Source organism: Dermochelys coriacea, chromosome 12 (genome assembly GCF_009764565.3).
Source record: "Dermochelys coriacea isolate rDerCor1 chromosome 12, rDerCor1.pri.v4, whole genome shotgun sequence".
NCBI classification, from domain to species: domain Eukaryota; kingdom Metazoa; phylum Chordata; order Testudines; family Dermochelyidae; genus Dermochelys; species Dermochelys coriacea.
This window is the reverse complement of record NC_050079.1, coordinates 5,856,355-5,869,484: the sequence shown is the minus strand read 5'-3', so window position 1 is coordinate 5,869,484 and position 13,130 is coordinate 5,856,355. Positions and strand designations below refer to the sequence as shown.

General features: G+C 53.5%; 1 protein-coding gene across 2 annotated transcripts in view; it reads left to right on the top strand.

The window, feature by feature from the left end:
• EDC4 (enhancer of mRNA decapping 4) overlaps positions 1-13,130 on the top strand; it is a 53,437-nt gene that overhangs the window by 26,841 nt on the left and 13,466 nt on the right. For both annotated transcript variants that reach the window (XM_038368740.2, XM_043495162.1), the window contains 10 exons: positions 477-572; positions 1,609-1,711; positions 2,985-3,165; positions 3,681-3,753; positions 4,339-4,430; positions 5,140-5,336; positions 7,512-7,600; positions 8,909-9,062; positions 10,186-10,649; positions 12,287-12,388. In XM_038368740.2, the coding sequence (XP_038224668.1) occupies positions 477-572; positions 1,609-1,711; positions 2,985-3,165; positions 3,681-3,753; positions 4,339-4,430; positions 5,140-5,336; positions 7,512-7,600; positions 8,909-9,062; positions 10,186-10,649; positions 12,287-12,388 (1,551 nt within the window). The remainder of the gene's footprint in view (positions 1-476; positions 573-1,608; positions 1,712-2,984; positions 3,166-3,680; positions 3,754-4,338; positions 4,431-5,139; positions 5,337-7,511; positions 7,601-8,908; positions 9,063-10,185; positions 10,650-12,286; positions 12,389-13,130) is intronic.

Genomic DNA, 13,130 nt, shown 5'->3' with positions numbered 1-13,130 from the left:
ACACAGCACTCAGCTATTGTAGAGCAAGCAGACAGTATTCTGTATGGAATGAGTTGCTCTCTCTGATCTGGGAGTAGTTGGGGCTCAGTGACGCAGTGCAAAATTGTCCTTTTTCCAGAGTCAGTTCTTGTGTGTGGAGAACTCACCAATGAAAGTGCTTCTAGGTAGAACGATACATTCAGGCTAGTGCTGTTGGTCAGCCTAGCCTGGCTTACTCTGTCTCAAGCTTCCATCATAGTTCCTGCTTTCTGACATTTGGCTGGGGTCTTACTGCTTCCCTAGAGAGCAGTGCCTCAGAAGGCGTGCCAGGTTGTAACCTGCCCATGGTGCAGAAACTGCCCTGGGAGTGTGGGGACATTACTGGCCAAGTTTAGCCACAAGCAGCCTCTGAGCAGTGTTCCTGCAGAAGGCACTTGCAGGGAGGGGCTACGCCTTCTGACAGCATTCCTCCCAAGACTTCTCTGTTGTGCCTTCAGGGTTCCTTTCTGGAGATTTCTCATCACTGGAGCGGATCAGAACCGAGAGCTGAAGATGTGGTGCACCGTTTCTTGGACCTGTCTGCAAACTGTCCGGTGAGTGGTAATACACCTAGACCTGCAAGCTAGGTCTCTGAGAGGTGGGGCTTAGTCTGAAGAGTCCACAGGTCCGAGCAGAACTCGGGGACCTATTAGGATCCTGGCAATATAATTACTCTGCAGGGGAAAAGGCTGTCAGTGAGCTACAATGGAGTCTATTTTAGTCCCACCTGGAGCCTCTTCCTATGCCAAATTAGCATAGTTACTGAAAGGAATGTGACAGCCTCTGCTAATGTCAGTACTGTGGTGAGCTCTGTGCCAAATGGATCTGGGTGTCCCACGCCCGGGCTTGCAGGGTTTGACCCTGAACGGCTTTACTCTGTCATCTTTGCTCAGGTCTGTAGAGCACAGATGTACCCCAAGTCCCAGGAAAGCATTCTGGAGCCTGCATATTGGACGCTTGTCTGTGTAAATAGTGACTGCTCACTTCGTCAAGTGTGGCAAGAGTTCCAGCATCTCTTCCCCTGTCGCTTTGTAGGCTTAATGTTGTATTACTGGGGCAGCTCAGGACTTGTCTGGGGAGCCAGCCAGCACCGAGAATGGCTGCCCAATCCGGTGTGCTCCATCCCCCACAAAGCATTCTGTCTGCGGGGGGATCATGAGCCCTGGAAGCAGCTCCAGCAGATGCAGACGTGAGAGCCAGCTTTGGCATCTCCCTCCTGTGACCCATGGAGTAGAACACAACTGAGTGCTGAATGGTTACCCTGTACTCCAGTAGTGGTGCGCTTTGCCCACTTGGTGTCTCAGCTGCTAGGGCTGTGTTTTAGCACACGATCCCCAGCATCCCTCCTCTTGCTAGCCTGGCATCCCCGGGTTTAGACACTTTAGGCCCATAGTTAGGGTAGATTTTGTTCTGCCAGTTCCCTCCCGTGTTTGCGTGGGGTTCATCGCTTCAGTAACTGGGGGCAGCGGAACATCTGACCGACACTTTGCTAAGCTGCTCTTAGTCAGACTGGAATGCTGTGCCATAGAGGTTTTTTGTTGTGCTAATGGTTCTCGCCTTCTGTGTATTCTCTCCTGTTGCGGAACCCAGCTTTTCCCCTGACATCTTCAGTTCCAAGAGTGTTCCCCCAAGTCTGAAAGCCTGCCTGGACCTCTCTGCTGAATTCCTGATACTGAGCGATGTGCAGAGAAAAGTAGGTGGCTCCCACTTTACTGGCTGCTTCAGCCACGCTTGGTGGAGGGAGATCGGGATTCCTGCGCAGCCACCACAACTGCAGCAGGGCTGGCTGCACTCACTGCTGAAAAGAGGCAAAGTTGGCCTGTACCATTTCATTGTAAGGTGGAGAATGGTTCTCCTGGTGCTGACTGGGTCTAACGGAGCCTTGGGCGAGGCACAGGATTAATGCTGGTGTTAAAGTAAAAATTCTCATTTGAAAAGGAAACTGACCCACAAGTGCTGTAATGGTTCGACTGAGCTCCTCAAAGCCGGGTGACTCAAGAGATACGCTCTTGGTCTATCATTAACCCCTGCGCCGCAGGGTGCCCATCTAGTGGCAGGGCTTTCAGCATGGGGGATCAGATGTACTCTGCCGTAACAGGGTGGAGGGAAAGACACTGGCTCTCTTTCATGTTTAAGCTCCTTGCTTTTAGGAGAGCAGAGAGGAGGACAGAGAGCCCAAGTAACCACTGTTTGGCAATCTAATCTAATCCATCTGGGCAGGAAGCAGTAGGTGTGGCCTGGGCCAGAGCTCAGTGCAGAGTGCCCTGAACTGGACCGGCCTGTGCCATGTGGTGAGACGTGCTTTCTCCTCCTCCCCAGGATAGCACCATGCCACCCCTGCCTGACCCACCTGCCTGCTTCCACCTCCCCATTGCTGAAAAAATCACAGTATTGGGCTAATTTCATGATTTCTGTGCCGTCCGTGAAATTATAACTTCCACAGGATTTGAGTCCTGATGTCCTGGACTGAGGTAGCAAGCCTGGATGCGCTCTGATCATTTTGTTGAAGAAGGCTGCTGGAGTTGGGGGGGGAGGAGGCAGAGTTTAGACAGTGGAACATAAGGTTTTGTTAAGCTAATTAAAACTTAATAGTGGGTCATTAACGATAGGCATCAATGGGGATGCTGCATTGGCAATTGGCAAAAATGGAACATATTGTAGCCAAATCTAGATCCCATGATGGTGGGTGACAAATACCTAGATGGGTACCTCTGTAATAGAGAGGGGCAGCTTGTGCGGACTACACTCCCCAGCATACATTGCGCCACCTGGATCCAAAGAGCTTTTCCTGGCTCAGGTAAGCTGTGTGTGGCATTCTGGGAGGTCGTGTGGGAGCTACTCCTGGGTACAAGGGGAAGGCTGGTGTTTGACTTTGTTGTAGAACTCTCTGACCACACCTGGCAGTCTGCTGCCAAAACCCCAGCGACTTGGGTTGTTGCAGGGTGTTTCTGGTGCTCTGCTTCCAGGTCCTGTACGTGATGGAGCTTTTGCAGAACCAGGAGGAGGGCAGAGCTTACTTCAGCTCCATCTCGGAGTTCCTCCTCACCCACCCAGTCCTGAGCTTCGGCATCCAGGTAGTGAGCCGCTGCCGGCTGCGGCACACAGAGGTCCTTCCAGCTGAAGAGGAAAGTGACAGCCTGAGTACAGGTGAGCAGCGAGGAGCAGCTGGCCCTTGTTTCCCAGGAAGATCTGGGGGCTGCTTCCTGGCAACATAGCCGGAATATATTAGTGAGAAATTCCCTTGAGGAGCTGGCAGTGCTGAAGAACAATACCGACCTGCCTAGAGTGGCCCAGATTTGAGGGAGGAGGATGGGCTAGGGCACAGGGTGACAGGGTTACGATCGATCGTTGGGTGACAGCTACTGGGATCCCTCTTGATGCCTCCATTTCACCCTCTGTCATGGTGCTCGGGGGAACGGAGGGAGCGTTCCCATGGAAGCTATGTGGTGTGAACGCACAGGCAGGAGGAGGCTATTTAAAGCGGGGACAGAGTCCGAAAGAGTGTGAGGGGATTTTAGAGCCGTTTCACTGATATCTGAAGTCTGAACGAGCACAAGGGAGTGCTCCACCTCAAAGCCTTTGCTGCCTGAGAGTTTGAGACCTAAGGACATGTGCAGCACCCCATGCTACAGCCCACTTTGTATTTCTTGTCTCTTTTCCAGAAGGTGTTCAGGGGGCTGGGGCTGTTGAATCGGCCGCAGGTGTGCTGATCAAGCTCTTCTGCGTCCACACCAAGTGAGTATGCGTAGGGCTTGGTACGGACAGCTGTGCGCTCTTTCCTTCCTAAAACCCCTTGGCCACCAGTATCACTAGCTGTTCTCTGCTTGCAGTGGTGGGGATGTGATCACCTACCGTTCCTGCACACATCCCTCAGTATGAAACCCACCTGGAGCAGTAGACACGGAGAGTATCCTTGGCATGGGAGGTTTTGGTCTGACTGGGTAGCGGGCTCTAGGTCTCTTCCTTGCTCCATTTAAAATGCTTCCCATGTCTTTTACTGTGGACTCTCGAGCTTTGAGCCTTTGCACAACGTGTCAGCAGCTGAACGGGTCTGCTGACTTGGGGGCCAGGACTCGTTGGGTTAGTGCTGACCTGCAATGTGGCTGCTTGGGGCTTGAGATTGGACAGCTTTCAGGTGTGGTTGGCACAGGAAGGGCTAAGATGAGGCGGGGCAGCACTGCCTGGGGATTCCCACTTGGTCCTTAGTAGGCAGAAAATACTAAAGCGCTTTCCAGGAGCAGCTGCAGGAAGGGGAATCTGTCACGGTTTATGGCTCTGTGGCTGACGCGTGAACTAACCCAGCATTTCGGAACGGTACAGGGCCCTGCAGGATGTGCAGATCAGATTCCAGCCTCTTCATAGTCCAGATATGGCTGCACCGATCCCTCCCCATGGCTCCCATGAAGATTTCGGTAAGTCCATTCAGTGGGGGTTCTGGCCAGAGCCATCTGGTGCTTTGAGCTTCCCAGCATCGTGTCTCCAGCATTGCTGACAGCGCCCTGCGAGCTGGGGATAGTGTACTCATTGGAGGTTGGAAGGGATGTTTGGGCTCCTGGCATCCTTTGGAGGATTGACTTTATCCCGAAGGCATCCTGACTGCTGAGCTGGGCATGGGAGGCCTGGCGGGTTAAAGAGATGAGGCTGAGCACAGAGCATGGGATCCTGGCAAAACAGCATGTTGAGCGATGGATGTAGGGCTTTGTGTGCTCTATAGCGCCCCCTCTGGCTGGTCTGGGGAAGGTCTTCCTCCTGGGGAAGCTGCGCTCAGGCAGGACAGGTCTCCATGATGAGGGCAGAGGAGGGATTGAAGGCTGGGCCCAGGTGAGTGTATTGCCCTCTATTGCTGCTGTGCCACTCAAACCCATTAGCAGGGAAGCTTGCGTGTGGATCACATGCCCTCCTTTGGCATGCACCCTCTTCCCTGGCAAAGGCAATGAGTCTGTTCCTCCTCCATCAGGCTGCTTCCGTGCCCTGACTGTGACAGCCGTGGGCTTTCCAGTTCTGTTCTTGGTGCCTGGGCTGGTGGAAGTGGTATAACTTGTGCTTTGCAGGGGATAAAACCCTCCCTGCCTTGCTCCTGTGGAAGTGCTCTCAGGTTAATTTGTACGTATCTCTCTGAAGCGTTTCCAGACCACCTGGCTGACCTGGGCGCAGAAGGGCTGGGATCGGAGAAGGGGTCCATACATGGCTCCCAACCAGACTTACGGCGCATTGCAGACCTGCCCGTGCCAGCGGATTTTCTTGCCCTCTCCAATGATGCCAAACCCAAGCTGATGACCCCAGATGCGTTCATGACCCCAAGCACATCTCTTCAGCAGGTAGCTGGATGTGATGGGCGGGGCCAGTGGGGAATGTAGGGGACGAGCTGGGATTTTGCGCTCTGAGGAATCCCACCTGGGCTGTGATGACTCGGGTAGTCCAGATAATCTAGAGTACAAAGCATAGGAAGTGCTCAGAGCTCTTAGCCTTTTCTTACCTTTTGCAGTTGGCTTATGGAAAGTTCACCAGGAAATCTTGGCTCCTAGGACCAAACAATCTGAATCCCAGAGGTTTCCTGTAAGGATTCTTTTGGGGAGGAAACTGCACTACTCCTGCTTCTTGCAGGATTGAGATGCAAATACAGTAATGAGGAAGGGAGGCCAGAGCTTAGCAGTGGGGGCTGTGGCACCTTTAAAATGCCAAGCTGACCCAAGCTCATGCTGAGAGAGACCTGCAATTAGCAGCAGGAAGCTGGGACCTGAGCATCTTTGGTGCAAGATCCATCCCCAAACCAGTGAGCCGGCGGTGTGGCAGCATGTTCTTGCTTTGTGGGGTTTAGCTTCTGGGGTGGAGATCCCCTCCCAAGGGCTGTGTGCAATTGCTGCCCCTCTCTGAAGTGGCTTGGGTATGCTCCCCAGAGCTTGTCTGTATTGCTGCTGGCTGCTCAGAGAGTACTCTCGGTCTGCTGAGCTGGCTTGCTTTAGTGGTGCCAGGGAATCTGCACCATTGCCCAGCAGACTTTAGTGTGTGTTGAAGATACAAGCCCATTTTTAGAACTCTTCTCTGTCTGAGTAGCAGGGAAAAGCCCCATGTTCCTAAATGGCTGAAGGTACCCCAGTGGGCACAACATCACTCCCTCCTCTCTTCGCTGTGCTTAATTAGGGAGCATGACAGAGGGCATGTATGCAGCAAGGGAAGCCACTGGAGAGCATTTAGTTGAGTTGAATCATTTCAGTGCCTTTTCTTCTGGGCGAGACGACTCGGGTTTTGCTTTCACTTCTGTGACGTGTCTTGTATCAGGGAATGAGCACTCCCCAGGACCGTGCTCCAGCCTCCGGACTGCTGGAAGGAGAGTGTGATAGGCCTTTCCGTTCTCTCATACCTAGCGGGGGGGGGACATACCCTCGAATGGTTCTGAAACCAAGACCTGGAGCCACTCTCCTAGTTAGAGTTTCAGAAGTTTGTTGTACTAAACAGGATAACTCCTGCTGGTTACCTCTTCCTGTTAATTTCTTGTCTTGAAGATTCCACAGTCCTTTGTTAGCATTTGGTTCAGACTTGTGAGTGAACTTACATCCAATACTTAATCTATGTGGAAACAGATGGATAAACAGCTCTTCTCTGGAGGAAAAGCTGTTTTTCACCTTTGCTGATGACCAGTCCCTAGACACAGACTTTAAGAACTGAAAACTAAGTATTGGATGTAAGTTCGCTTAATCACACGCCATCCATACATGTTTTGCAACAATATTGATGCCCAGTGTGAGACAGGCCTTTATGAGAGACCTCACATGACACACTTTGGTGAACTTGAATGAAAATACCAGACCCAGGGGATTCCTTATGCACCCCTTCTGCCCTCTGCCACTTGGACTCAAGAGGTCCCTTGGTCACACTCCAAACTGTAACAGCAATGGTCAGACATACCCATCCCATAGAAAGTGACAAGCAGTCCCCCATCAGTTCATTTAGACGCTTCTCTCTACCTGTTGGCAACACTTGTCTAAGTCAAGTCCAAACCACTTGGCTTCCATCCAGGTCTGTTTCTGTAGCAGATGCGGGGAGAACCCAAGACCATGCTATCCAGGATGGACGAGGGGATGTAGATCTGAGTGTTGGGCACCTCTTAGTGGAACAGCTTAGCCCCTTCTCCTCTAGCAGCTGCATGTGTGTGAACGGGAGGGGTGACAGGGCTGAGCCCTGCCGAACTCCACCTGTGAGTGCTCTGCAGCAGGGAAAGCAAGTAGTGTCTTAGAGAGGAAAGGAGCAAACCTCCAGAAGGGCCTTTCCATCCAATCTGCAGTTGGGTCTCCAAAACCTCATGCGCAGATCTGTCAAAGGCCATGAAGGGGCCCGGTCCTTGACTGGTGCCCTAGGCACATCTGGAATCTTGGGAGAGTCTCTGTCACCTTCTGCACGCTCCGTAGTGGGACTGTGGAGGGAGCCAGGAGTTGCTCAGGGAGAGGACTAGCCACAGAGCCTCCTCTCAAAGCATGGATCTATGTTTTTGCTAGATTGCCGTGTCACCGGGAAGCAGCGTCAGTTCCCTGACTGCAGTCACAGCCATGAGCAGCGCTTCTGTCAATGACCCCGCTGTGCCCAGGTAAGTGGAGCCAGAGTTCGTGTCCTTCCCAGCCGAGTCAGGCCCCATCTGCAGAGCAGGCTGGTGCTCCAGGGGCTACAAATTGGTTCCAATTGCAGGCATCTGAGAAAAGAAAAGGAGGACTTGGGGCACCTTAGAGACTAACAAATTTATTTGAGCATAAGCTTTCGTGAGCTTCAGCTGTAGCTCACAAAAGCTTGTGCTCAAATAAATTTGTTAGTCTCTAAGGTGCCACAAGTACTCCTTTTCTTTTTGCGAATACAGACTAACACAGCTGCTACTCTGAAACCAGGCATCTGAGAGACACTCTACGGCAGTGCTGAGCGAACCTGCCTCCTTCCCTGTGCCTCAGGAGACCAGGGTGGCGCAGAGGCAGCCTGCTCTGATTCCGCCACGGAGAGGTTCTCCCATTGCACTGCCGCTTGGTTGCTTTCCCTGCTCCTCTGAAGGGGATGTTGCAGTTTGCGACCAGCGAAGGCTGCAGACCCCAAGGACAGAGAGGCATTATTGGGAGGTTGAGGGAAGGGGCATGATGCTAACTGAGGCACACTTAGACTGAACATCAGGTACAGCTTCCTGGTGGTGAAGAGTATAATAGGGTAGAAGCCACAGTGCTTGCGAGAGGAGGGCAAGGACAAGTCCTGCCACGTCATGGTCTCCTCCCCCAGAGATGGGCTAGACTAGAGGATCCTAGATTCATAGAAGATCAGGGATGGAAGGGACCTCAGGAGGTCATCTAGTCCCACCCCCTGCTCAAAGCAGGACCAGTCCCCAACTAAATCATCCCAGCTAGGGCTTTGTCAAGCTGGGCCTTAAATACCTCTAAGGAAGGAGATTCCACCACCTCCCTAGGGAACCCATTCCAAGGCTTCACCACCCTCCTAGTGAAATAGTGTTTCCTAATATCCAACCTAAACCTCCCCTACTGCAACTTGAGACCATTACTCCTTGTTCTGTCATCTGCCATCACTGAGAACAGCCGAGCTCCATCCTCTTTGGAACCCCTTTCAGGTAATTGAAGGCTGCTATCAAATCCCCCCTCAGGATCTGAGCCCCTGAGTTCTAACAGACTCCCTCTAACCATGTTGTGAAGCTCTTCTGTTCAGTTCCTAGTCTGGGAGGAGTGGTCACTCCGAGGGATGGTCTCCCATTGGGTGGGAGGAACCACAGAGCTTGGGGGACACTGGGTAACCTGGGTCCAGGCGCTCTTGCATTGACCAAGCGCAGCAGGATTCCCTGAGCTCAGGGGCTCTGCCCAAACCAATCCTACAAAATCTGGTGCTCAGCTCGTTCCATCTCCATGTATAGGCCATCTGAAGACCTGACTTTGAGCCCAAAGATGCAGTTGGACACCAGCCTCACGCTGAGCAGCAGTAGCAGCAGTCTCCAGACGAGTCCTAGGAGCCATTCAGTTCTTATCCCTGGACTCTCTGACAAGCTGACACCAAAGGCGCCTGTTCCGGTAAGGCTCCCAGCACTGTTGCCACCTTCTGCTTTTGGCACATGGTAACTCTGCCTTTCTTTCCATGCTCCTCTGCCAGCTGGAATGCACCAGGGTGCCCATGCTGGCCCATTCGAGTGGCTAGCAGGGGTGGTACCTGTTCTTGGCTGGAAGGTGCTGCTGTGCCAGCACATGTTGTCGCAGACTGCCTGGCTTTAAAAATGGGGGCAGCTCTAGCACAGAGTCACTTTTCTTATTCGATCATCAGCAACATTAGGAGCAGTCACCGCCCATGCTAGGAGACCTTGTGGCTGGGTGGAAGGAAGTCAAGGAAGCACCCCAGGGAAAGCTACCAGATGGTCAGAGGACACACAGATTGCTCTGACATTGTACATTTCCTGACCAGGGTATACTGAAATCCGAGCTGAGTCTGCTGCTGCCTGCTTTTTGGACTTGCAACAAGAAGTTCCTCTTTTAAAATATTTCTGCCCCTGCTTCTGTAGGAAAGATCCAGTGAAGTTGATTGTAGCCAGTAAAGCAAACAGAAAGAGGAATATTTCCTCAAATCTCTTTCAGTTCTGGAGATTTTAGGTGTTACTTGTAACAATCAGTATGAAATCTTCAACTGGAAACAGGTGTTTTAAGCTGATGATCCTGTAGCTAGTGTGTCTTGCCTCTTTGGTGAGAGAAATGTGAAATCTTAGACCGGTCCTGCAGGCACTTAAGTACATGATTCACCTGTGTAATCCCCTGGACTGCTGAGACTGGCGGTTTTATGTGCTGAAGTGTTTGCAAACCCTGACTAAGTGCAGTGTGACCCTGGTCAGTGAATGCACACTGGACAGCACACACAAAGGACAGAGCTGTCCTACCGGACAGCTGGTTCTGTGCTGGCGGGTAATAGGGGTGCTGAAACAGCAAAGGATCAGAATGCAGACAGGCCCAGATGTCTGAGTCAGCCCCCATTTGCCTGGCTCCTGAGCAGCCCTGTCTGGGGGCCTAGCAGTAGTAAGGCCATGATTGGGCCTCTCCGCTCTCTCCCCTGAAGGCTGGCTGGCATGAGGTGCTTATGGTCCTTGAGGTGGCTTGTGTGGTTTGGGTGTCTCTACATGACAGTGAATGTCTGCTTGTTTCTGTTGGTCAGGTCACTCCAGCAAACCCCTCTCTGGCTCTGGAGCTGCAGGAAGTGGAGCCCCTTGTGGTAGCCCAGGCCTCACCCACCCGGGAGCGCTCCCCTGATGTCATTTCCTCAGCCTCTACGGCCATATCCCAGGATATCCCAGAGATTGCCTCTGAGACGCTGCAGCGCAGCTTTGCCGCAGCCCCAGCCGGGCTTCCTGCAGAGGTGCTGGAGCCCAATCACCATGCGGACAGCATGGCCTCAGCTGCATCGGCCTTGCACTTGCTGTCCCCGAGGAACCGGCACAACTCAGAGCACAGCCAGCACTCCCTGGACATGGCCTCCGTGGAGGTGGACAGATTGACCACACCCTCATTACTGGAGACTGCTTTAACTCAGGAAAATGCATCTTCCAACAGCGTCGTGAGCCAGCCGTGGCCAGCAGCCCCTGACATCACCAGGGAAACCAGGAACAGCATAGCAGACAGGTAACCGGCTGGGTGAGCTTTGCTCTGCTTTACTTGGGGGCATTTTCCTAGCCATGTCCAGTCGGCAGGTTGGTGGAAAACTGGTGTTTCAGGACCTTGGCTGTCCCTCCTTTCAGAGCCCCAATAAGCCACTTCTTCTCCCTGCACCCTGACTTTGTAGGCTCAGCATCACTGTCCCCGCCACCTCCAGGCCAGCTTTAACATGAACCTCTACTCTACAACAGGGACTCCAGGATAGCATGGGGCGTCTGTTTCTCGTGTGCTCCAGCTCGAAGGAGCTCAGCCCCTTAACCCTTTTTCTAGTTGCCAGCCCTGCACACTTACCCTGGGTTCTCAAAGTCAATCTGGGGTCTTTCCATCTTGTGCATGACCAGCAGAATAAAGGTTGTGCAGCCCAAATTCTGCCCCTGGCAAAACCTGTACAACCCTCTTGGGGAGAACTGATTGGCACTCGGTAGCCAGTTCTGCTGCCAGTGCACGAGATTGACGAGTCTCTCACCTGCGACTGAGCTGGCTCTGCAGAGCCAGCAGTAACAGAGACACCAACCAAACTTAGTCCCTGAAGTGAGTAGCTGTGATGGATTCACATGGCGAAGCAGGTCTGAGGGTGTGTCAGCCCAAGCTGGGAGGCATAGAGATGTAGCCTGAGAGAAGGGTTATGCGTAGCCATATCTTGAAGACAAACTCTTCCAGCCCGAGCAGCTGGGGGTGTTTCCTGCAGGTGTGAAATGTCTGGGCTGGCCAGATCCTACCTCCTCTGGCAGGAGTGGAGCAGAATGTCCTGATTTGTCCCCATGCCTCTCATAGATTGGGAGGCTGCACGTCCCAGGGCCAGCCCTGCAGCCTCTATCCTTCTGAGCGAGGCCAGCAGCCTGCCAGCACCGCTCCTTAATAGATCAGAGACGTCCCCTGAGTTACAGGAGACACAGCCACCCTTCCACCCTAGCAGCTAAGAGTGCTGCCTCTTCAGCATTTCCTGTCCCCACTGCACTGGGGGGGGAAGGGAGGAATCGGGAGCTGCCGTTGAACTGTCTGGATGTTCCATACTGCTTTCGTGTCCCACATGTCGACTGTCTGGATCCAGGGTGCGAGTTTCGAAAAGCCTTGCCATGGTGGCTGGTTCTCCTGGGCCCCGACTCCAGACCTTGTAACTTTCTGCACTCTGCAGGTGTGCCAGCATCCAGGCAACGACCTCTTGCTGTTACCACTAATGCACAGTGTCTGGTGATCTGAAATACTCCCTGGACCGGTGAAAATACAATGGCTGGCAGACGCACTCTACCCATAGTCTGGAGGAGAGCAGCGTGGAGTTCCTGCCAGCTGCTTCCTATTCACTGGTGTTTATAAACTATGCCCGTCCTCCAGCCTAGGAGCTTGTGCAGTCTGTTACCAGCCTCAAACTGGCCTGACATCTACAGCCCCGCCCAGGCTCTGAAGGATGTGTGATTGCACCCAAGCATCTCACCCCCTCCCCTCCCAGACACCCACTATGCCAGGGCCTGGCTGTCAGACCCCACCGGTTCTGTGTGGGCTCCGAGCCCAGCCTGCTGTCAGCAGGCCCCCCCAGTGCAGGCAGTGGGATGAGCAGATAACCAGGCCGGGAGATGTTTCCATGATGGCGTTTCCCTTTTCCCCAGCCCAAGGGATGACGTTGCAGAGAAGCACAAGAGCTCTTCCTATCACAGGCACAGCTACCACCTGCTGCAGCACGACAGCCAGGATGCCAGCGCAGAGCAAAGGTACCAGCCTACGTGGCCCCGGCATGTACTCTGTTCGTGCTGTGTCTGTGCCTCTGTACTTGGCAAGTCTTCATCTGCTTTGCCTCCTGCCCCCCAGCCCTGGCATGAGGGAGGCCATGAAACCAGTCCTACCCTGATAGCTTGGGCTGGCTCGCAAGATGCTGTTGCCTGGCTCACGCTCTTCGGGGTCAGAATGCTCGCTGGGTTGCTCGGGGGAACGTGGACCAAGCGTGGCTCATGTCGCTTGGTCCAGTCATCAATGCAAACCAACCAATGGGCACCGTTTGGTGGAGCCCAGCCCTTGAGTGTAAAGCAAGGTAGATCGAGTGCCCATGGGCACTGCTGTGCTCTCCAGGATCCTGCCCAGTCATGGCCCGCCCTTCACCACCAGAGGCTGCTCCTACATGCCAAATTCTCGCTGCCTTCAATGGTAGAGCTGCAGCCAGAGGTGGCAGGGTCAGCCCCGCCCGTGAGTGGGGAGTTCTATTACTGCCTGGACGGCCCTTGGTCTCTCCATGTTGTGGTTCTCACTGGGTTACGGCACCTTCAGCTGCTCAGCTTGAGAGGTGTGCTGTGCTTTGTCCCCTCCCGAGTCAGTGAGTCCACACTGGGGAGCAGTCAGAGACCTCTGCAGCCCAGCCTAATGCAGAGACTACAGGTCCCATCATGCCATGCTTCATCTTGATCTGAGCAGCCTGGTTCCTTGGGTCAAGGTGGAGCGCTTCATGCTGGGCCCTGCGGA